Source organism: Salvelinus alpinus, chromosome 36 (assembly GCF_045679555.1).
Source record: "Salvelinus alpinus chromosome 36, SLU_Salpinus.1, whole genome shotgun sequence".
NCBI classification, from domain to species: domain Eukaryota; kingdom Metazoa; phylum Chordata; class Actinopteri; order Salmoniformes; family Salmonidae; genus Salvelinus; species Salvelinus alpinus.
Window position 1 is genome coordinate 14,386,444 of NC_092121.1, and position 20,693 is coordinate 14,407,136.

The 20,693-nt window shown below is 41.0% G+C and overlaps 1 protein-coding gene across 7 annotated transcripts in view; it reads right to left on the minus strand.

Moving 5' to 3' along the window:
* LOC139565003 (nuclear factor 1-like) overlaps positions 1–20,693 on the minus strand; it is a 70,661-nt gene that overhangs the window by 29,844 nt on the left and 20,124 nt on the right. For 2 of the 7 annotated variants that reach the window (XM_071384976.1, XM_071384980.1), the window contains exons 2-3: positions 13,098–13,181; positions 5,265–5,300 (exon numbers count right to left, since the gene is read on the minus strand). The exons of 1 other annotated variant lie outside the window; for it this stretch is intronic. In XM_071384976.1, the coding sequence (XP_071241077.1) occupies positions 5,265–5,300; positions 13,098–13,181 (120 nt within the window). Of the gene's footprint in view, positions 1–5,264; positions 5,301–9,272; positions 9,441–13,097; positions 13,182–20,693 lie in introns of those variants that run through there. 4 more of the 7 variants (XM_071384979.1, XM_071384982.1, XM_071384983.1 and 1 more) reach the window with 3 other exon arrangements.

The following is a 20,693-nucleotide window of genomic DNA, read 5'->3' on the forward strand; positions in this document are numbered from 1 at the left end:
ATGTGCAGTCATGCCAGCCTAAGATACTGATATTATTGTTTATGATCCCCCGTCTTTCTAACTTCTAATTTTCCTTTTACCTTGTTTTTTTTGCAGCTCTTGAAATAAGGTTACAAGCTCTTTTGTTACAGCTTGACTTGAGGGTTTGTTAGCATCCAAACGTCAATGCTCCTCCACCCGTCCCCAAGACAGGAAAAATCCTTCCCTCCAAGTTTAACCCATTAAATGTTCCATTTAACCCAATGAAGATCATTCTCATTCCTGATGAAAATATGTAAGCAAAACATATTGTCTACACCGATGTAAACTTTTAATCATAAAGTGATCATTTTCAGATTGGTAATCTTATCGAGGATCAGAGTTATCAGGTTCCAACTCACGGCTGCATTCATCACACCCTAGGCTAGAAAAACAAAACCGATTCTATTTCAACACACTAACTCAATGAGGTAGTAACAAACAGGAAACAAGATTAAAGTAGTGTCATTAATTGAGCCAAAACCCACAAATCAACTTTCACCTTGATTCACCTGCTCATCAGAAAGAGTTGCAAAATGGCAACATTACATGAGAACAATATGTGACGTCATTGGGTGACGTCTTCACTTTACAACTACCCTAACCTAAACTACCCCCCCCCCCCACCACTCCCCACATTGGTTGTTGTGAGATGAGGTATTTTGCAGTTGTCTGCTAATGTACATAATTGTCTCTTCAGCAACAGCCAGGTGCAGGGAGAAGTGCTAATGCAGTATGTTTCCACAGTCAGATTTGGGGGAGGTTAGGGAATGAAGTGCCATATGGGTTAGGAGTCAGTCGAGGAGCTGGCACACATGGTACGCTGGCAACACAACAGCCCCCCTCCACCCCACCAACACCACCTCCCCAATCATCACTCTGGTCTAGTGGTGCTAACCGAGATTTTGACGGTCGGCACCAGACTGACAAGGGAGAGTCGAGAATGCACACCTGCGCCTCGTGCTTAAGTGTGTGCAGGTGTGGGAAGTGTTTGAGCGTGTGTGCTGGCCGGTGTATGTGTCCATTCATGCATAATGCATAAAGCCTGAGAGGGTTTGAATGTGCATGTATGTGTGTCTGTTTTCACTCACATACTGTACGTGTGTGTTTTGGATGGGTGTGTTAAAATAGATGGGGAGATATTACCGATTCAGAGGTAAGATTGTGCCATATTTGTGTGAGCTTGTGCATGCTTGGTTATGAGTGTGTTTGTGTCTGGTAGGGAGAGAGAGCGAGCAAGAGGGAGGCAGAGGGGTAGATAGATCTCAGATTTCATACAGATGAATCCAGCAGCAATGTAATGAGGGGTGTATATATTTAGATCAGTGGTAGTTGAGGTCAGAGACCAGACTGCTGTCCCCACCTCCATTACAAACAACAGGCCCCTACTGTAGTGACCTTCAGTGGGGTGTCAATGAGCAGCAGCAGCAGACCTGTGACATGCCAAAACAATGGATCTTCATGCTTTTTCTCATATTACCAATCACACACTTGATGTGAAGTTTATGCTCCGTATGAGACAAACAAACCCAAAACATTTTGAGGTATTTGATATTAAAAGCACATCCACCTGCTTTTATAAATCACTTACAACACTACTACTGATAGACTTGGGACACAGGAGTCTACATTTCCGTCTAGAACAGACTCCCTCAGTGTTGTTAAGCTCCATACAATCCCCTCAATTCTGACTTGTGTGGCACCCTTCAATTCAAACACTGCCATTACACCCCACTACAGACCTAGTGGAGTGTAACAGAGTGCTAGTGGGTGAGGTCTGCATATCTCACCGATGCCCTCTGAGATAGGGCCCATCAGGCAAAAACACTAGGACTTATCATCTCCCCCACACTAACACTCCACAGGGGATGGGTAGAGAACAGAGAGAATGTTGCATGGTGAGAAATAAATGGCAAAGGAAATAAGAACAACATACTGTAGACCTTTTCAACTGTCAAAACAACAACACGTTCTAGCTACCACACCATGGCATGCCTATCTCTGCAAACCCAGCTGCCACACCCTCTCTTACACAAATACCACCATCCTCACCATATCCTCTCACTCCCAGACAAACTAGTTGTCAGACAGTCAGTGGTCTAAATACTAGATAATAGGTGATAATAGGTGCTCCACTCTTTAGATTCATGACTAATCATGGAAAGCACATACTGTACCAACGTGTCAGTCCATCCCATGCAGCTACCTTATTGCCCACAGCTCCGACATAGCTGGGAGCTGGGATCCTTCCCTCCTTCCCTCTGTTGATTTGTAGGGGAAAGCCACATTTTCACTTGAGCCCCTTCTCTCTCCCAGATTGTACAGAAGTATTTGTGTGTGCCTATGTATATTCTAGCTCAATTATGTAATTTGCGCTTGTGTGTGTGTGTGTGTGTGTGCGTTCTGTAGCCATGGCAACAGCACAACATATCGGCGACCACAGAACCGCACTGGGGCTGAAGGCATTGCCAGGGTTCTGCCAAAGCATAATCCGTTCCAGGGGTGACATGAGCGAAGGGAAAGGCAGGAGGGTGGAGACTGCAGTGCGGCACATGCACGCGCGCGCGCGCACACACACACCACTCTCTCTGCACACACACTGGATATCCTCCTATTCTTCTTGGCTGGAGACTCCCATGGCAATAGCAATAGGAATCCATTCATCACGGATACTAGGACAGCTGTGCAGATACTAAATGAGACTCAGTTGGTTTGGGCTTTTCTGCATGCAGCTTGAGATAAAAACTACATGGTACTTAATTCAAATCTATATTCCCTCTTGCCAAAATACTTCCAATTCATCCAGTCTTTGTCTTCCCCATCACACAGTGTACTGAATTCTACATAAAATAGACAGACATTTTTTGGAGATACAACAGTGCCACCATCACGGACTTACAAAGTTTGATGGAAAACGTTCCAAAAACATTTATCAACAAAACCTTGAAATGTCCTTTAAATATTCTTGATATGTTCATTAAATGTTAACAAGTCGGGGCATTTCTAGGTCCAGGACACAGTACCTCCTCCCTGAAGAATAGATAACAGCACCAGCCACCAGCCAGCCCATATCTGTGATTACAGAGACCAGGGCTTTGCCACCTCATTGTTTATGGCTGTTTGAATTTGCCAACTCCCACAATCACCAACCAACCACCAAAGGAGACTTGAGGCCGCCGGTGGTGGTGGTGGCCTGGTAGGAATAAATAAGTAAAGGGAACACAGTGTCCTTGTGAGCGTCTGGCATTGTGGCCTGCCGGTGTCCCCATTACATGATGGGAAAAGAGCCACCCGCTGCCACGAGACACCTACAAGGCCCTTGGGGGACTCCGGTTTCACCGTAACTCCAACCTTCAACTAGGGATAGAGGAGGAGAACATAATAAAGTTCACATGTCCATTAAATTCCTTACTGACTTGGGCTGTCTGGAACACAGGTGTTATTTTTCTACTGGCTCACTCCAATGGCTATATTCCACACCAATCAGAAAAGCACTATCAGACTACATACATTCTTTGGATCATTCTGATTGGCTTTACTGCAGGGCAGGGGGATTGCTCTCCGCACAACTGAACTCAAGCACAGTAATATTATAATTCAAAATGTCCGCCATAGAAATTCTATAAAACGCATGAAGGCCTAATTTTCTTCCCACTGCAATTCTGTGTTTTAGGGCACTACACTTTGGGTATTTGTTTTTGCCCCATAGATTAACCACAGTCAGTGCTGTCTGAGTGCCTCTTAAAAATCAGTATAAAACATAATTGCCATTCAGCCTAAAAACTGTGGATCCTGTAACATAGGCTAATCCAGTGATAACCACACAGCGGCCTAATCGCATTCAGACATAGGACGGAAGGTTCTGGTGTTTGTGTGTGTGTGTGTGTGTGTGTGTGTGTGTGTGTGTGTGTGTGTGTGTGTGTGTGTGTGTGTGTGTGTGTGTGTGTGTGTGTGTGTGTGTGTGTGTGTGTGTGTGTGTGTGTGTGTGTGTGTGTGTGTGTGGTTGGTTGGGGAGTGCATGGGGCTGTTTGTATGAGTGTGTATCTTTAATTCAAAAAATTCAAAAAATTCTGTTTATTCAGACTGTGGTTCCATCAGATTTTAATCCCCTGAACAGCTGTTCCAACTCATTTTCCAGGCCTGGGGAGAGAGAGGGGAGAGGACAGAAGGAGGGGGAGAGAAAGGTGAGGAGAGGTTGTAAGGAGAGGGGTGAGGAGAGGAGGAGGAGGGAGTGGAGGAGGGGAGAGGAGAGGAGGAGGGGTATGGGTGAGGAGAGGTTGGAAGGCCACCTCACAAAATGTCTACAAGGAGGTTTCAGTGGAATATGTTTTTATTCAAAACACCATGCCTGATAACAACTGATAATGACATAGACAAATATAATCTATCTTCATACAGCAACACACAGTAATACATACTCACTTAGGCCTAACATAATTTAGGATAATTTAGGCACGTGATTAAGCCACAAATGTAGCCATGAAGGTAATTAAGACAAAGGTGAATTATTTAATGATCTGCAATACAAAGACGACTTGCAACAAGAAATATGTTCCTTAGGACTAAATTGTTTCAAAATTCTACAAATATCTGTTTAGTCTTTCTGTCTCAAATATGCATGCAAATAATGGGTTAATGGTAAAACATTTTGGGTTTGCCACTCAAGGGTTAATTGCATGAAAATGGGAAAAGCAAGATACATTTCCAAGGCAACAAGTTAGCAAATTTTAGATGACATCATCAAATTATGTGACTTACTTTTGATAAACATTAGGCCTATCTGCTTGAATAGACGGCTAGTAGGCTACTTTCGGCCAATCGGTGCTGCGGGGCTACAAACTGCAGAAATTAGGCCCATAACAAAACTGTATTAAATAGCCATCTTGTTCTTTCTCCGCAGTTTACTTTTGGTTTATGTATGTTAAGCTTTTTAAATAACTTAGTAGGACTTCAGGCCGACAGCAAAAGTGATTGACTAGAAGTGAGTTGCCTAAAAAAAACGGGCCAATATATTTTTGGGCCTTGTGCCTATACCTTGACTGCTTTTCAACCAAGTCCGAACGTGTGGGAATTACATTTAGCAAATGATGCTTCCTTTCAATAAGATGAACGTTTAAAAAAAAAAAATGTATTTAAAAAAATAATAATATGGGCTACAACAACCTATGGTAACAATACCTAATAAAATGTATATAACACACATTAAAATATATATGCCTTAAAATAAATAATAGGGCAACACTTACCACTAATGGATTGTTTAGAAGGTGAGTAGTGCAATACTTTAGTGTCGCGAGGGTGTTAAGAGGTGTGAAAAGCATTCCCGCGCAGGGGTCCCGCGTGCAGGAGAGCAAAGAGAAGAGGATGTTAAAATGTCGTACGAGTAAGAATAGTATAGGATGATCACATTTCATGTATTGTATAAACTTGTGAGCATAAACAAAATCATTAGCATAAAGTGGCTTAGGCAAATGCGAAAAGAAAATGGTTATGACCTGGTGCGCTTTATGGGAACAAGCCAAGCAAGCCATGCTTCCGTGTTATAGCCTAACAATAGTCTATGCCTAATAATGACTATAACAACAACTATAACAATGTCATTTGTATTTTTCAATATCACAGATACTCCACTGTGTAGAGAAGAAAGGTGTTGAATTCTGCTTTACTGATCTAATCTGGCTTGATTATTCGTACCTATGACATAAATGAAAAAGCCCTACACTCTTACAAAAAAAAGGGTTCCCAAAAGGATTATTCGGGTGTCCCCATAGGATCATCTTTTTTGGTTCCAGGTAAAACTATTTTGGGTTCCATGTAGAATCCTCTGTGGAAAGGGTTCTAAATGCAACTCAAAGGTACTTGGAACCAGAAGGGTTCTTCAAAGGGTTCTTGACAGCCGAATAACCCTTTTAGGTTCTAGATAGCACCTTTTTTTCTAAGAGTGTAGTGCTGCAAGACTGGAAACGGCAACGCTATTCCGATAATGGTGTCTAATAACTCAGTCAATAGCCTATATCAGCCAGCCACACAACACGGTGAATTTGGTATAGTCTATTTCCATACCTACTGTAGATAACTTTGGTATGGGCTTACATTGTAATGTTTATAACATCATAAAACATAAATGCTTACTAGAAACAACACACGAATAAAGTATATCCGGACCTCTGAATGCTTTCCATAATTTGCCTCTATTACACCCCATCCATCTCGCCACTCTCCAGAAAGGCTTTTACCACTGTTAATAATTTATTCGATTGTTTATATTGTGTTGCCATATCCGATGTCCAAACTCGTTTTTTAAATTATTAACCTTAATTAAATAAACAACAATGTGAGTCTATATCTGCAGACAAGAGACACATCAGAAGTGAAGGGAATACAGGAGGCTTGGGCTGGGCAGAGAGGCGCAAGCTCCACGCACGCTGGACGAGTGCAATGCACAAAGCTGTTCTCTTGTTGAATATCTCCCTAAAATGCATGAACATACCAAACTCTATATAGTCAATGTATAGCTTTAAATAATATATTTATATAGTTTATCCAGTCCAAAGGATTTAGCCTATAGGCTTTCTTCTGCATATGTGCAGCAAGTGCGGAATGTGCAGTCAGTTATGTTGTCAAACAAATCTCTGGCTCTATCAAGCTTAATTTTCTTTTCATACTGCCATATAACCGCTTTAGTAAAATAATTACAACATTTATCAATTCCAGAAACCCTGTAAATAAATATGCATTAACAAATGAAGCTATATGTGTATAGGCCTACCAAAATCTCAATGCTAAACTGTTGGAGAGAAAAGTTCGAGTCTATATAGAGATTCCTCTCTGTGCGTCTGATAAAGTCCCATTCCATCATTTCTAAATATGTGGGCCTATTTTCTTTCTCAGTTGCATTTAATTTAGACCCGTGTGGCCTAAAAAGTACAAGACACTCTCTTCCAATATATATCCACTTCTAAAAAAGTATTCATATCAGCTTTGTCCTGCTTCTGTCAATCAGGGAGTAGAACAGAGAACAACATGTGATCATTCTACAGTTTTAAATGGAAACAGACTACTGGCCGTGCCCGCAACTGAGAAAAACACCCTCTCTGCTTCTGTAACAGGAGTCAGAGGCATGGAAGTAAAATTGTTTTAATAAAACACTGTAAAATTAGGAATGAACTACGCATCACACAGGCCTTGGCAGTCTACTGTCCAGTGAAACCAAGGGATAAACACGTTTGCTTTATAGGAATAGATTTCCAACAGTTATGCCACCGGTTAGGAGAGTCATATAATTGCAGATAATTTCAACAAACATTCTAATTTGGACGCAGAAAAAGGCATGGCTTTTTAAAGAATCCATAAAGAACAAAAAATCTACATAAAAATGCATAGAAAGAAGAAAAGCAGACCACTAAAATGTTTTTGCAGAACCAGGAACATATTGATGCAGAGAGTTAAATGATGGGTGCCTCACGATTCAGTTTAGGCCAAGGAACTTTGTAGGTTTATATTTTGAGGGTTTATATTGCTAAAATATGTTAAATATTTCAGTCAGTGGGCTCAAAAACCCCTGTTGTATGTCACATTTATCTGTGAACATATACTGTTGACAGTACAACTTCAAGCAGAGCTTTCTCTGGTGCTTCCCTCCAAGTTACTTTGCCAAGCTAAGGAAACTTCCAGTTCCAAGAGTCATGATATTGCACATAAGTCATAAATGAATAGTTACTGAACTTCATATATTTAGGGTTCTTGGTGAGTCCAAAAAAGTTAAGCAATGATGTGTGACATTTGGTCATTTTAGAATGGAGCCTGACCTTAAATCACTGTTCATTTGACAGAGATGTTATAGGACGATTACTAATACACATGATGTTTTAAACACATCCATAAACTAAATAACTAACTGTTTCAGTTATCTTATCTTAGTGCAATGCACCTTTTTGTTACAATCCATTGACCACATCTCTGCAAAAGTTACAACAGCTACTATAATACTTGTTAATACTCTCTTTCCTCCAGGACAAATAGACTATCATTTCATAAAATAGAAAAAGAGAAGCTTTAAATACATTTCCCCCCCAAAACTTGTCTTGAATTCTTGATTTTAAAAAAGATAACGTAGATTCTGAAACTGTTACCTGATCAACTCTCCAGTTTTAACAAATACAATATATCAAAACAAATTTGACCATTAATGAGCATATTGAACAATAATTTATTTAGTTATATTATATAGCAAGAGATTCTATATTGCTTTACAAAAGTACATTTTATTTGGGTAGGACCTTATCAATTACCAATTAGTGCCAATAAGCTGTTCAACTTATAAGCTATTCTTATCTGCCCAACTGTCCTCAGAAATGTGGAATATTGCACGTGGAAGTACCAGAGTAATTCCCTATTGAATATGAGTGAACTTTACAATGTAGAGTACAACATCAGAGGTAGGTTTCTTATTCAAAGTAATTGAATATTTCTTGGCTGTAAATTGTGGGATGGATGTTTTACTATGAACAGAAATGGTCAAGAGTTTATAATAGCAGATTAAATCCAGTATTTGTGCTAGGTACAGTGGACCAGAGTCACTCAAATAAGTTAACATCAACGGGGCATGACCAGAACCTTGAAAAGAATCCTTATGGCGCATATATGCAGTGAGATACTCGTGCGTAAAATAGTATATACATTATATTCCCGACCATTTACTTTCACTAAATACGTACGTTATATTAATCAGAATCGAGCACGGTTGACAAGTGTAGGCTACTGTAGAACTGGCGGCAGCACACACCGACCTAAAGCCCTCGACTGTCACAGATTCAACCGTTAGCGGATAAAGCTTTTTAACGGTCACGCTTCCACATGTAGCCTCTCTCACTGCCAAGCGTTTGTGAGATCAACATTTTGGAAAATGTGAATGTAAGACCATCACATGTAACACTAAACTTCAGTCCAGTTTTCTACACTCACTCCTTTCTCCTCCTCCACTTCTCCCCTCCTTTTATATTAAATAGATTCGGGAGGAGCGCCATTTTCTCTCCAAAACCATGTGCAATGAAACGCATAAGAAAGCCCTGTGAAGAAATGCCATCTAAGAAGAAAAAGTGTCAGCGATACAAGGTAAATACTATCAGAAAGGAACAGAGAGTAACAAATAAGCTCAAATTCAACTATTACATAGTTGCAAATGGTGGGAGCACTAATCTAACCCGCAACACCGACAGTATACTAAGCAATAACAATGAAATAATGGCATTTACCTGTGTCAAGCAGTACGGGGAGTACATGGTTATTTTTAGAAATCAAAATTTGAGAGCTTATTTAAATTGGATGGAAGTTCGCTGTAGTGCTGCATTGCAATCGCTCGCCGTCCTGTTTCGCTCACTCCATGCTGTACTGTAACCCCGCCTAGAAGGCTGAAAGTGAAAGCTTACACAAACTTTTGGGGAAAAAAAGTTTTGTCTCCCACCCTCTTCCATGGATTCTTCTATCGTGCGCACGGATATTTTGGGGGGGATTGATCAGGGGCGACGGTGTTTGCTATACAACATAATATCATTAACATGAATCTCTCAATTTCGTAAATCATGTGGTGGCAAACTCCTGCTTAATCCGGTCGTTTCAGCTCATACTCAGTAAACATGCATAATGACAATACACCGTTCTCTTTCTTTAGGGTAACAAATATGTTATTACGAGGGTTGAATGAATAGGAAAGCCGAATGCGTAATATCCAGCGTTTTAGCAATACGACGTGTAGAGTAGCCTATATCCTAAAAGAGAAGGTCAAATGCTTTACAGAAGGTCCGCCAGTCTGAGCATTGTATTTTGCAATGAGCTAAACATTTGCTATAGCTACGATGTGATTTTGTGTTGATGTGTTTTCTATTAAATATTATTATAGGCTTATTAGGCCTACCAATTAGTAAAGTCCATACAAGCATAAGAATATGATTGCTGTAAGGTCAAAGGTGATGCTTCATATGGGGCCTATGGCCGACAATAAAGACATATAATGTTGATAAATAATGACTTGATATTAAGAGATTGACTTAAAATATTGGAAATGTCATTTGTTTTCCATCTGAGAAACGAGAAGGTCGCCGAAATATTTAATGACATTGGAATTGAACAACACTGGGATCTTGGTTTGGATTCATTTTAGTAAGTACATTTTACTCTAGCTATGTAAATGAATGGGTTTACCTAAAATAGTATTACATTGTTATTACACTACAGTTACACTGCCTCTGCATAAATTAGTTTGTGAAACAAATGTAAAAAATACCTGTCAGTGTTCTGCAAGTTTTGTGTTACTTCTATTGGTTTCTGCCCCCTGATACAAAGGCCCTTTCAGCATCTTGACTGAATTTCAGTGCACACTTCCATCCCAGGCCGACGTACAAGTAAGACATTTAATTGCAGAGTGTATAGAACACTATCAGACATCAGATCCAGACTGAAACCTGTAAAGGTGACTGCAGTTGAAACAGCAGATCCACACTGTTGGTCTGGCTTGGGACATTTACTACAATGAAGTTGACTTGAAAATGAAAAACAGCCCAACCTGAGGACTGCTTGATAAGAACATACTGTATGCTACCAAAACAAGATAGTGTCCCAAGGAAGGAGGAGTGTATTAGAAAACACGGAATATTGGTAATACTGATAACAATTTACAGAGGCATGTACCCTCTCACAGACAAAATCTCTCTCTCTCTCTCTCTCTCTCTCTCTCTCTCTCTCTCTCTCTCTCTCTCTCTCTCTCTCTCTCTCTCTCTCTCTCTCTCTCTCTCTCTCTCTCTCTCTCTCTCTCTCTCTCTCTCTCTCTCTCTCTCAATTCAATTCAATAGGCTTTATTGGCATGGGAAACATATGTTTACATCACACACACATGTGTGTGTGTGTGTGTGATGTAAACATATGTTTCCCATGCCAATAAAGCCTATTGAATTTAATTGAATTGAGAGAGAGAGAGAGAGAGAGAGAGAGAGAGAGAGAGATTTTGTCTGTGAGAGGGTACATGCCTCTGTAAATTGTTATCAGTATTACCAATATTCCGTGTTTTCTAATACACTCCTCCTTCCTTGGGACACTATCTTGTTTTGGTAGCATATAAGTGTGGTATAGGGTTTGGTGGGGGTAAAGTCATTGTGGAGTTGAAATTTTGATCTGACAACTGGAGTCCCTCAGATTTATGAGGCCTACTGCTTGTGCATTTACACCGCAAGCCTCTGCAGGAGAAACAAAGAGATCTGGGCTCTGTGTGGCCAATTATACTGCACACAACCAGGGGAGCCAGAGACTGAGGGAGGGAGAGAAATAGAGAGAGACAGAGAGGGAGGGATGGAGGGAGGGAGGGAGGGAAAGTGTGTGGTCAGGGGGTTGTGCAGATCACAGAACTGTAACCTCCCCTTCTCACCACACAAGGTCATGCTCACAAGGTCATGCTCACAAGGTCATGCTCACAGCATTCCATACCGGTTAATTCCATCCGTGAATATGAAATGACTGAAATGACAAACGTTACCTTGATATTTTGAAAATTATATACCAAAATAATTTCTGATAAGCACTAACTTTCAGAGTGACAAACATACACATAATTTGGGCAGTTGTGTAACAGCAGGTGGAATGAATCCTGTTCCCAAGTTGTAGTCTCTGTCTAACTCAGTGTATTCATGGAGGTTCTCTCTCTCTCTCTCTCTCTCTCTCTCTCTCTCTCTCTCTCTCTCTCTCTCTCTCTCTCTCTCTCTCTCTCTCTCTCTCTCTCTCTCTCTCTCTCTCTCTGTCTCTCTGTCTCTCTGTCTCTCTGTCTCTGAAGTCATAAAAAGCACACAGGACCACAAAAGTGAAAGGTTACAGAGAGTGGGTTCGAAGGGGATCAAAAACTGTTTTCCTTTATAGAGTTGAGTTGACTGCAACACACGCAAACACTCATCCAGCATCGCTCCTTAAATGAGCCCCACATTTAGTGGTCTATGGGAGTAAATCGCTCATTAAGTAACACATGGTAGAGCCATATGCTATGGTTGTTGAGTCTCTCCTTTTCACACGCTGGAATATACATATTTGCTGTGCTACAACACTCATTGTGGTAAAGTCAATCATGGATTTGCTGTTATAATGAAGTACTGTAGCAGCAGCATCTGCAAGGGTTGTTTTGTATACCACGAACACACAGAATCTATGGAACAACTAAAATATAAGTTACGCACAGAATTCACAGGGTTCAAAGTTTGTGCTCTAAGATTAGGATTCCCAACCAACTACTCCCTCATATATGAAGACAAAATGGACAGACAGAGGATTCTGAGGTTGCTGGAGTGGTGATGTGTCATGGTAGCCATGCGATGTGTGGGGCCTAACCTCCCTATGAGGAGGTGAGTACAGATACCCTTCTCTGGATGGCCTTGAACTCACTGGCCCTGATATCTAATATGGTCATATTAATGCTTCTCCCCTCTCCAACTTCTCCACCAACCACGATACTCAATTACTTCCCATTATGGCTCATTTCTGTACCCCGGGACACACAACACACTGTAGCAACCCAGATTCTCTAAAACTTGGCAAAAGGCTTTAGCTGGAAACAAAGAGTAGAAAACTGTCTCCCACCTCATTAACAATCACATTTTCAGTCATCCACAGACTCCCACTCCCACTCCCCCATCCCGCAATTCTCTTTTTATTACCATTTCATTTCAGGCCGATCGCTGTAAATCCAATGCGCTCGCTGGGTGGAATTTTTAAAGCTGCATGTTTTTTTCAACTGTGTATAGTTTTCTAGTTTTTTGTTGTTGTCCTTTTTTCATTTTATACAACCTCTGCATGCTGCACATTATCGTTATATTTTTCTTTCCCACGAGGGAAGGGTGCTTCGGCGGAGTTGCAAGGCCCTTTTCTCAAAGTGTGTGTGGAAATAATGATTGTAATGGTTTGCAGCTGAGGAGAGGGAGCTGTGAGTGACATTATGATTGTGGTGCAATTACCAAGAGCATGAAAGCAGACCATCAGTCAGAATAATGACTAATGACTCAAATAACACATTAAATAATCATAATAATAACAATAATAATGCATACCCTGTAGGAATCTGATACTACAAAGCATTCAGGCATCCCAGGACCTCTGGAGGGGTCTTCATTCACCAGAAAGGTTTCGGTGGCCTGAAACGTAACACAACAGTCATTCATAGTATCAATGCATTTACCATCCTTTAAACAACTCCTTAACTTATACAACACACAACACAACATCATTTAAAATTGAATAATAATAACATTATTATAATATTATTGCTATTATGTATTTATGATGTATTCATTATTATTATTATTATTGTTCTTATAATTATTAATATTGGTTAAAAATTATGTGCCAATTACAGTTTAGTCAAGCAATATCAGTATCCTGTACAGAATCTCTAATGGAAATCCCTACCCCTCTTATACTCACACACAAAGCATGATTCATAATGTGCACTAGCCAACTCATATATGATGCAGGCCTGAACTCCGGTGCTAGCACCAGAATGGAGACCAGACCGTTTCAGCTGCTTTTGGATCACACCACAAAATACACACTGACACAATGGCATTTCCTGTCCCTGGTTGTCACCTGGTGACTTCTCCCACAGTGGTGACTGATTCAGCACAAAACATTCACACGGGGCATACATTCACTGATCGATGCAGCAAAGGTATTTTTCTAAGTGTTGTTTCCATTCAACACAGTTCATTTGTATGCTGTGGAACACACCAGCTGGGCCTTGAGCGCTGAATGAGCATCCATTCCAATTCTGCCTTGAGGCAGGCCAGCCCAGACAACATAGCTGGGAGGAAACCTTGATATGGAGAGCTGGGGAAAAATCCTATTTTCCAGAACCTTAAATCCTGATTTCTCAAGTTTCACAAAACAGGAACAAACACTGTTCGAAGCCAACTCTGAATGCATGCTACTCTTAACTTGTACCTGGTAAACATACACTATAGACACTAAAAACAGACATTAACACACACACACACACAGAGAAAACACAGGAACAATACTTGAAGGAATACTTACACACACAGACACATGCATAAACACACAACACTATAATAAGTCCCAGACTTTGGCTAACCAAGCTGTGGCTAGAAACACAGGCTATTCATATCCCACCCAATGAGAGGTTAGCACTCTTGTCTTTTCCCTTTCCCTTTTAACACTGAAGGGGCATCTGTGAGAGAAAGAGAAAGTGTGTGTGTGTGTGTGTGTGTGTGTGTGTGTGTGTGTGTGTGTGTGTGTGTGTGTGTGTGTGTGTGTGTGTGTGTGTGTGTGTGTGTGTGTGTGTGTGTGGGTGTGGGTGTGTGTGTGGGTGTGGGTGTGTATGTGTTGGTGTGTTTGTGTACGCTGTATAAACTAATCATTTAATGCAAATCCATTGCTTACTTTTGTATGTTTACTCTTCAAGTTAGATTTCCGAATAAGAAATGTGAGTGCAAGTCATCCAAAAGAACCGAAAACTCAAATTAGACGATTCATGACGTTCGGCTTCAACAACCATGTTCGTACCGGCCATCATTAATATATATGGAGGAGAACAGAGTGAAACCATAAAAGAGTTGTTCCATTACAAGAAATGCTCTTTCTCAGCTCTTCAAAGTTTGTTAAAGACCAAGGTTCATCTGCAGTATGTCCTTTACTCTTCTAATGGACAGAGGCATATTTTCCTAACAAAGGCATTTACAGTAGTAGTTCTGCTTGCCACATATTGGCTATTTCTGTGATAATGATACCGTTCTCTTCATCAGAGAAAGAGGCTTATTCTCAGGCCTGAGGGTGTTACAGTACTAAAAGTGGTTGGATTGACCAGTGGTTTGCTGAAAGGAGGGAGGAATGAAGGGATGGAAGGATGAAGGGATAGCAGAGTAAAACCTCTCTCTCTCTGCTGCATGGATTGCCTTCACACTTGAAAAGGGGCATCATTTGTTTGAGGCGGCACTGATTGTTTGATGTAGCTCCCTGTAGCACTGGCCCCTTTTTCCCTTTTCTCTCTGTTTTTATGGAGCATGTTGTCAATTATATATGCCACCCTTTTTCTATACAGTGGGGCAAAAAAGTATTTAGTCAGCCACCAATTGTGCAAGTTCTCCCACTTAAAAAGATGAGAGAGGCCTGTAATTTTCATCATAGGTACACTTCAACTATGACAGACAAAATGAGGGAAAAAAATCCAGAAAATCACATTGTAGGATTTTTTATGAATTTATTTGCAAATTATGGTGGAAAATAAGTATTTGGTCACCTACAAACAAGCAAGATTTCTGGCTCTCACAGACCTGTAACTTCTTCTTTAAGAGGCTCCTCTGTCCTCCACTCTTTACCTGTATTAATGGCACCTGTTTGAACTTGTTATCAGTATAAAAGACACCTGTCCACAACCTCAAACAGTCACACTCCAAACTCCACTATGGCCAAGACCAAAGAGCTGTCAAAGGACACCAGAAACAAAATTGTAGACCTGCACCAGGCTGGGAAGACTTTTGAATCTGACCATTCCTCCATACAGAATCTTTCCAGATCCTTGATATCCTTCCTCTGCTCTTATGGACTGCCCTCTTCAATTCAAACCACAGGGTTTCAATGGGGTTCAAGTCCGGAGACAGATGGCCATTGCAAAATGTTGATTTTATGGTAAATTAACCATTTCTTTGAGGATTTTGATTAGTTCTTGGGGTTATTGTCTTAATGCAATATCCACTTGAGGCAACCAGGGTTTTGGCTAAAATGTCCTGGTACTGGTAAAGTTCATGGTGCTGTTGACCTTAACAAGGGCCCCAGGCCGAGTGGTAGCAAAATAGCCCCATAACATCAAAGATCCACCACCATATTTTACTGTAGGCATGAGGTTCTTTTCTGCATATGCTTTTGCTTTTCAATGCCAACCCCACCACTGGTGTGTGGCCAAAGAGCTCTATTGACATGTCATCTGATCATACCCGCTGGGCACAGACGTCAGTTCAACTTCTAGTTTCAACAAAAAAATCCACCATTTCATTGGATTTAAGTTAAAGGTTTTTTGGGAAAAAATATGAAATTCCCTTACGTTGATGACTTTTTGCAAATTCAATCAGTTTTCCATATTGATTCAACTCATCACATTTAATTATTTTGTTTAAATGACGTGGAAACAACGTTGATTCAACCAGTTTTTGCCCAGTGGGTAGCACCGCCTGGAGTTTGATAAACGGGCATTGGATTAGAACCGGTTCTATGGTCAGATGACATGACATTGCAATGGCCATCTCAGTGTCCGGACTTGGACCCCATTGGAAACCTGTGGTTTGACTTGAAGAGGGCAGTCCATAAGCGCAGAGGAAGGATATCAAGGATCTGGAAAGAGTCTGTATGGAGAAATAGTCTAAGACCCCTCCCAACATGTTCTCCAATATCATAAAACATTTTAGAAAAAGGCTCAGTGTCATTATCCTAGCGAGGGGAGGGTACTAGAGTATTGAAAATAGAGGAAGGGTTCTAGAATCTAGAGTATTGAAAACAGGGGAAGGGTTCTAGAATCTAGAGTATTGAAAACAGGGGAAGGGTTCTAGAGTATTGAAAACAGGGGATCCAATCATTTTGATAATTTTTTTAATTACTTGTTTAAAAAAATATCTTTCTCTGAGCAATTGTATTAGTATATAATAACAGATTTTCCCCTTTTTTGAGCATACAATATTGCTCAGTATTTGTATTATTTATTTTGTACAGTCATTTTAGCTCACCTTGATCAAGGGTGCCAATAATTATGGACCTGACTGTATGTATTGGGGTTGCACCACTTGGCATATTTGCATGGCACAGGATAAATTAAAACATATTCTCTCTCTCTCTCTCTCTCTCTCTCTCTCTCTCTCTCTCTCTCTCTCTCTCTCTCTCTCTCTCTCTCTCTCTCTCTCTCTCTCTCTCTCTCTCTCTCTCTCTCTCTCTCTCTCTCTCTCTCTCTCTCTCTCTCACACACACACACACAAAATAGAAAAGCACCTGACTTCCCGTTCTAATTTCCAAACCAATCATTCTGGCCTCACAACAATCCATAAGAACAGTCATCTCCATTATTGATCAGACAGTGATCATCATCGTTATCACTCCTCATCCCCACTGGACATTGTCATCAATAGTGCCAGTTAGTTTTCTACAGCATCACTGATATCCTCCCAGTCCCACTCAGTGGCTGCATGGGGCTTCGTTGTATACTCGCTAACAAGCTAACAAACCTGTGCAGATCAAATAGAGGACAGGGAGGGGGAACTTGTTTGTTAAAACATGTGGCGGAAAAATATGAAAGGAGAAGTGTGCGTTGTGTGAGTCCACGCCAGAGCCCCCTCAGGGTAAAATTCTGGAAAAATTTGATATTTTACACCTGCATCTCAGGAGGTGAGGAGTAAGAGGGGGGGATAATAATTAGAAGGGTGTGTGTAGGATTGGAGATTGCTTATTGTTGCAGGGCTGTTTGGGGTTTGCCTTTGGTTCTTCCTCTTGCATTCCATGTGAAGTCTGAGGTGTGGATAATGTATTTGATGCAAGTTTATTATGTTTGCTCAACCTGGTTCTAAATACAGAAGAAACGTTGAAAAATGAAATGTGCAAATACAAGTCGACTCATAAATAGCCTGTGAGCTCAGTTGAATGAATAATGGTGTTGGCTCTAATTCTTCATTAGAGACCCTCAACTGGAGAGCAGGCAAAGACATCTATTGTTGGGACATTCTTTCAAATTAAACTTGGAGGGCAGAAGACACTGTAAAACAGTTCCAAACTAAATGGAATGAAATGACTCATTAAGCGTTGGTGTGGTCATAGCACTATGGTTGAGTCTGGACTATATCAAACATTTGAGGCAGTATTTTGAATACCATCTAGATGACCTGCTCACAGTCATCTCAATTTGGTCTGACGCTAAAAATACATTATAATGCACATTTAATGTGTGCCCAAGAGAGCGGGACAACAGGTTAGTGAGGGGTGGCAGGTAGCCTAGCAGGTTGACTAGCAGTTAAGAGTGTTGTGCCAGTAAACGAAAGGTCGCTGGTTTGAATCCCTAAGATGACTAGGTGAAAAATAGGTGAATAATCTGTTGATGTGCCCTTGAGCAAGGCACTTAACCCTAATTGCTCTTGTAAGTTGCTCTGGATAAGAATATCTACTAAATGACTAAAATGTAAAGATGGGTGTTACGTGGACATCTTCTTCTCTCTGCAGCGGGCACTGCAAGATGCTTTAAGGGCTGAGGCTGGCATTCTAAAACAGGGGGCCTCATTCTGAAGAATCAGGATGGCTCAAAACGCAACACAACTTCTGCAGCATATGGACAGCTACCAAAACTTGATCCATGTTCATAGTCTATGTACATAGTCCTCATAGGTTATGGCTCCACTAGCACATACACCTGCAATAACATCTGCTAAACACGTGTACAGTATGTGACCAATAAAATTTGATTTGAGTCTACCCTAACTGCTAATCTAAGATGACCTTACATGACACCAAACCTATAAAGATGAAATGAGTAACTGACCTCGGATCAGAACTGAGAGACAACTCTCTGCACCCTTTATAGAATCACAACCAGGGATTAATATGACACATATGCATGCCATCACCACCTCCCAAGTGTTTATTTAACAAAGACAAAACCCTAGCATTCATCTGGATTGCAACGCCAATAAGGATATGGTAGCCTCTACACCACAGATCACAAAAGGGCAAAGGAGGACCCATATACACAGTGAGAGATGACATCACTGGCAGCGACAGACAAGAGCTGCAGAAAACATATGGCCTGGAAACTGCCTGTTTGATCATCTTGTGGTGAGCTGCTCCCTCTGTACATACACATCAACATCTACAGAGTGGGATATTCAATTACCTAACAATTTACACAGCTCCTTCGAGATTATGATACAGTACTCCTCCTCATACAAATCACACACATCCTGACCCGGGGCCAACTTTTTTAGAGCTGTCACTCTAAAAAAGACAACTTTTAGTGCCTGAAGTCAATAGAGGGAACGGCATTATAGAATACTTAGAAAAAAGAGCATACATTCATTTGTGAAGCATATAAAGCATATGTTATTCTTTAATATATGCATATATTTATGCACTCCTAAACTACAATAAATTGGATAAGTGAAGGACTCAATGAACAGGATGAGTTTGAATACTGATTATGTGTGTTTACATGTCTAGAATATGTTGGGCAGAAATTCTGTCTAGCTTTTCATTAAAAAGAGGTTACTTGCTAAGTAGCTGAAAAACAAATAAACATAACCCCATGTGAGGCCTGTCCTGAATATTGTTTTTATATTAAGTTACTGTTGAGCTACTTGGACTAGTGCCATTTCAGTTTGCAAGTACTCCGTTCCGGAGTTCCAAATTAAGCAGCAGCAGCTGAAAAGATGAGCTCCTACAAATATTGAAATTTAAATGTTTTTTTAGAGTAAAGTACATCGAAAAAAAATCTAAAGAAAACTGCAAACTGAATAGGAGACCAAACAAGCAGCAAACAAAGAAGAAAGGCTTTTGAAAAAGTAACAATTTTTCATAAAATTATACCGTTTTCTTAGCTAGCTAAGTTGTTTACCTGTTGCTAGGCAGTTGCTAGGGACATTCCTGAAAGAAGCTAGCTAGCTAACAAGGAGTGTCTAGTTGGCAGAAGAGAAGAAGGGACAAAGAAGGGACAAAGTGGGACAAAATAAGGACAGAAGAAAAGGGAAAGGGGACATTAAGGTGAAGCAGTCCTCTAAAGACACAAAAGACAATAATACAAGAAACAACACTTCTATTGCCTCTCCCTCTACGATACGCACTTCCGGTTTGGTTTGGAGCGAGTAGTTGCATTCCGCTTTGCTCCACAGGTAGTATTACAGGTAGTATTACATTTCATTTCATTACAGTACAACAGTTTGATTTGTTTGATCTTAGCTGGCTACATAGCCGTCTTTGTATCCAAGATAATTGTGTAGTCTAGAGTAATTGTCGAGGTTACCTAGCCAGTTGAGGTTACCTAGCCAGCTACACTTTCAAACAAAGTCAACAACGCAGCCACTGCTAGCTAGCCTATTTCACCAGCCAGCAGTACTATATCATTTTAGTCAATAAGATTTTTTGCAACGTAAGCTTAACTTTCTGAACATTCGAGACGTGTAGTCCACTTGTCATTCCAATCTCCTTTGCATTAGCGTAGCCTCTTCTGTAGCCTGTCAACTATGTGTCTGTCTATCCCTGTTCTCTCCTCTCTGCACAGACCATACAAACGCTTCACACCGCGTGGCCGCTGCTACTCTAACCTGGTGGTCCCAGCGCGCACGACCCACGTGGAGTTCCAGGTCTCAGGCAGCCTCTGGAACTGCCGATCTGCGGCCAACAAGGCAGAGTTCATCTCAGCCTATGCTTCCCTCCAGTCCCTCGACTTCTTGGCACTGACGGAAACATGGATTACCACTGATAACACTGCTACTCCTACTGCTCTCTCCTCGTCTGCCCACGTGTTCTCGCACACCCCGAGAGCTTCTGGTCAGCGGGGTGGTGGCACTGGGATCCTCATCTCTCCCAAGTGGACATTCTCTCTTTCTCCCCTGACCCATCTGTCTATCGCCTCCTTTGAATTCCATGCTGTCACAGTTACCAGCCCTTTC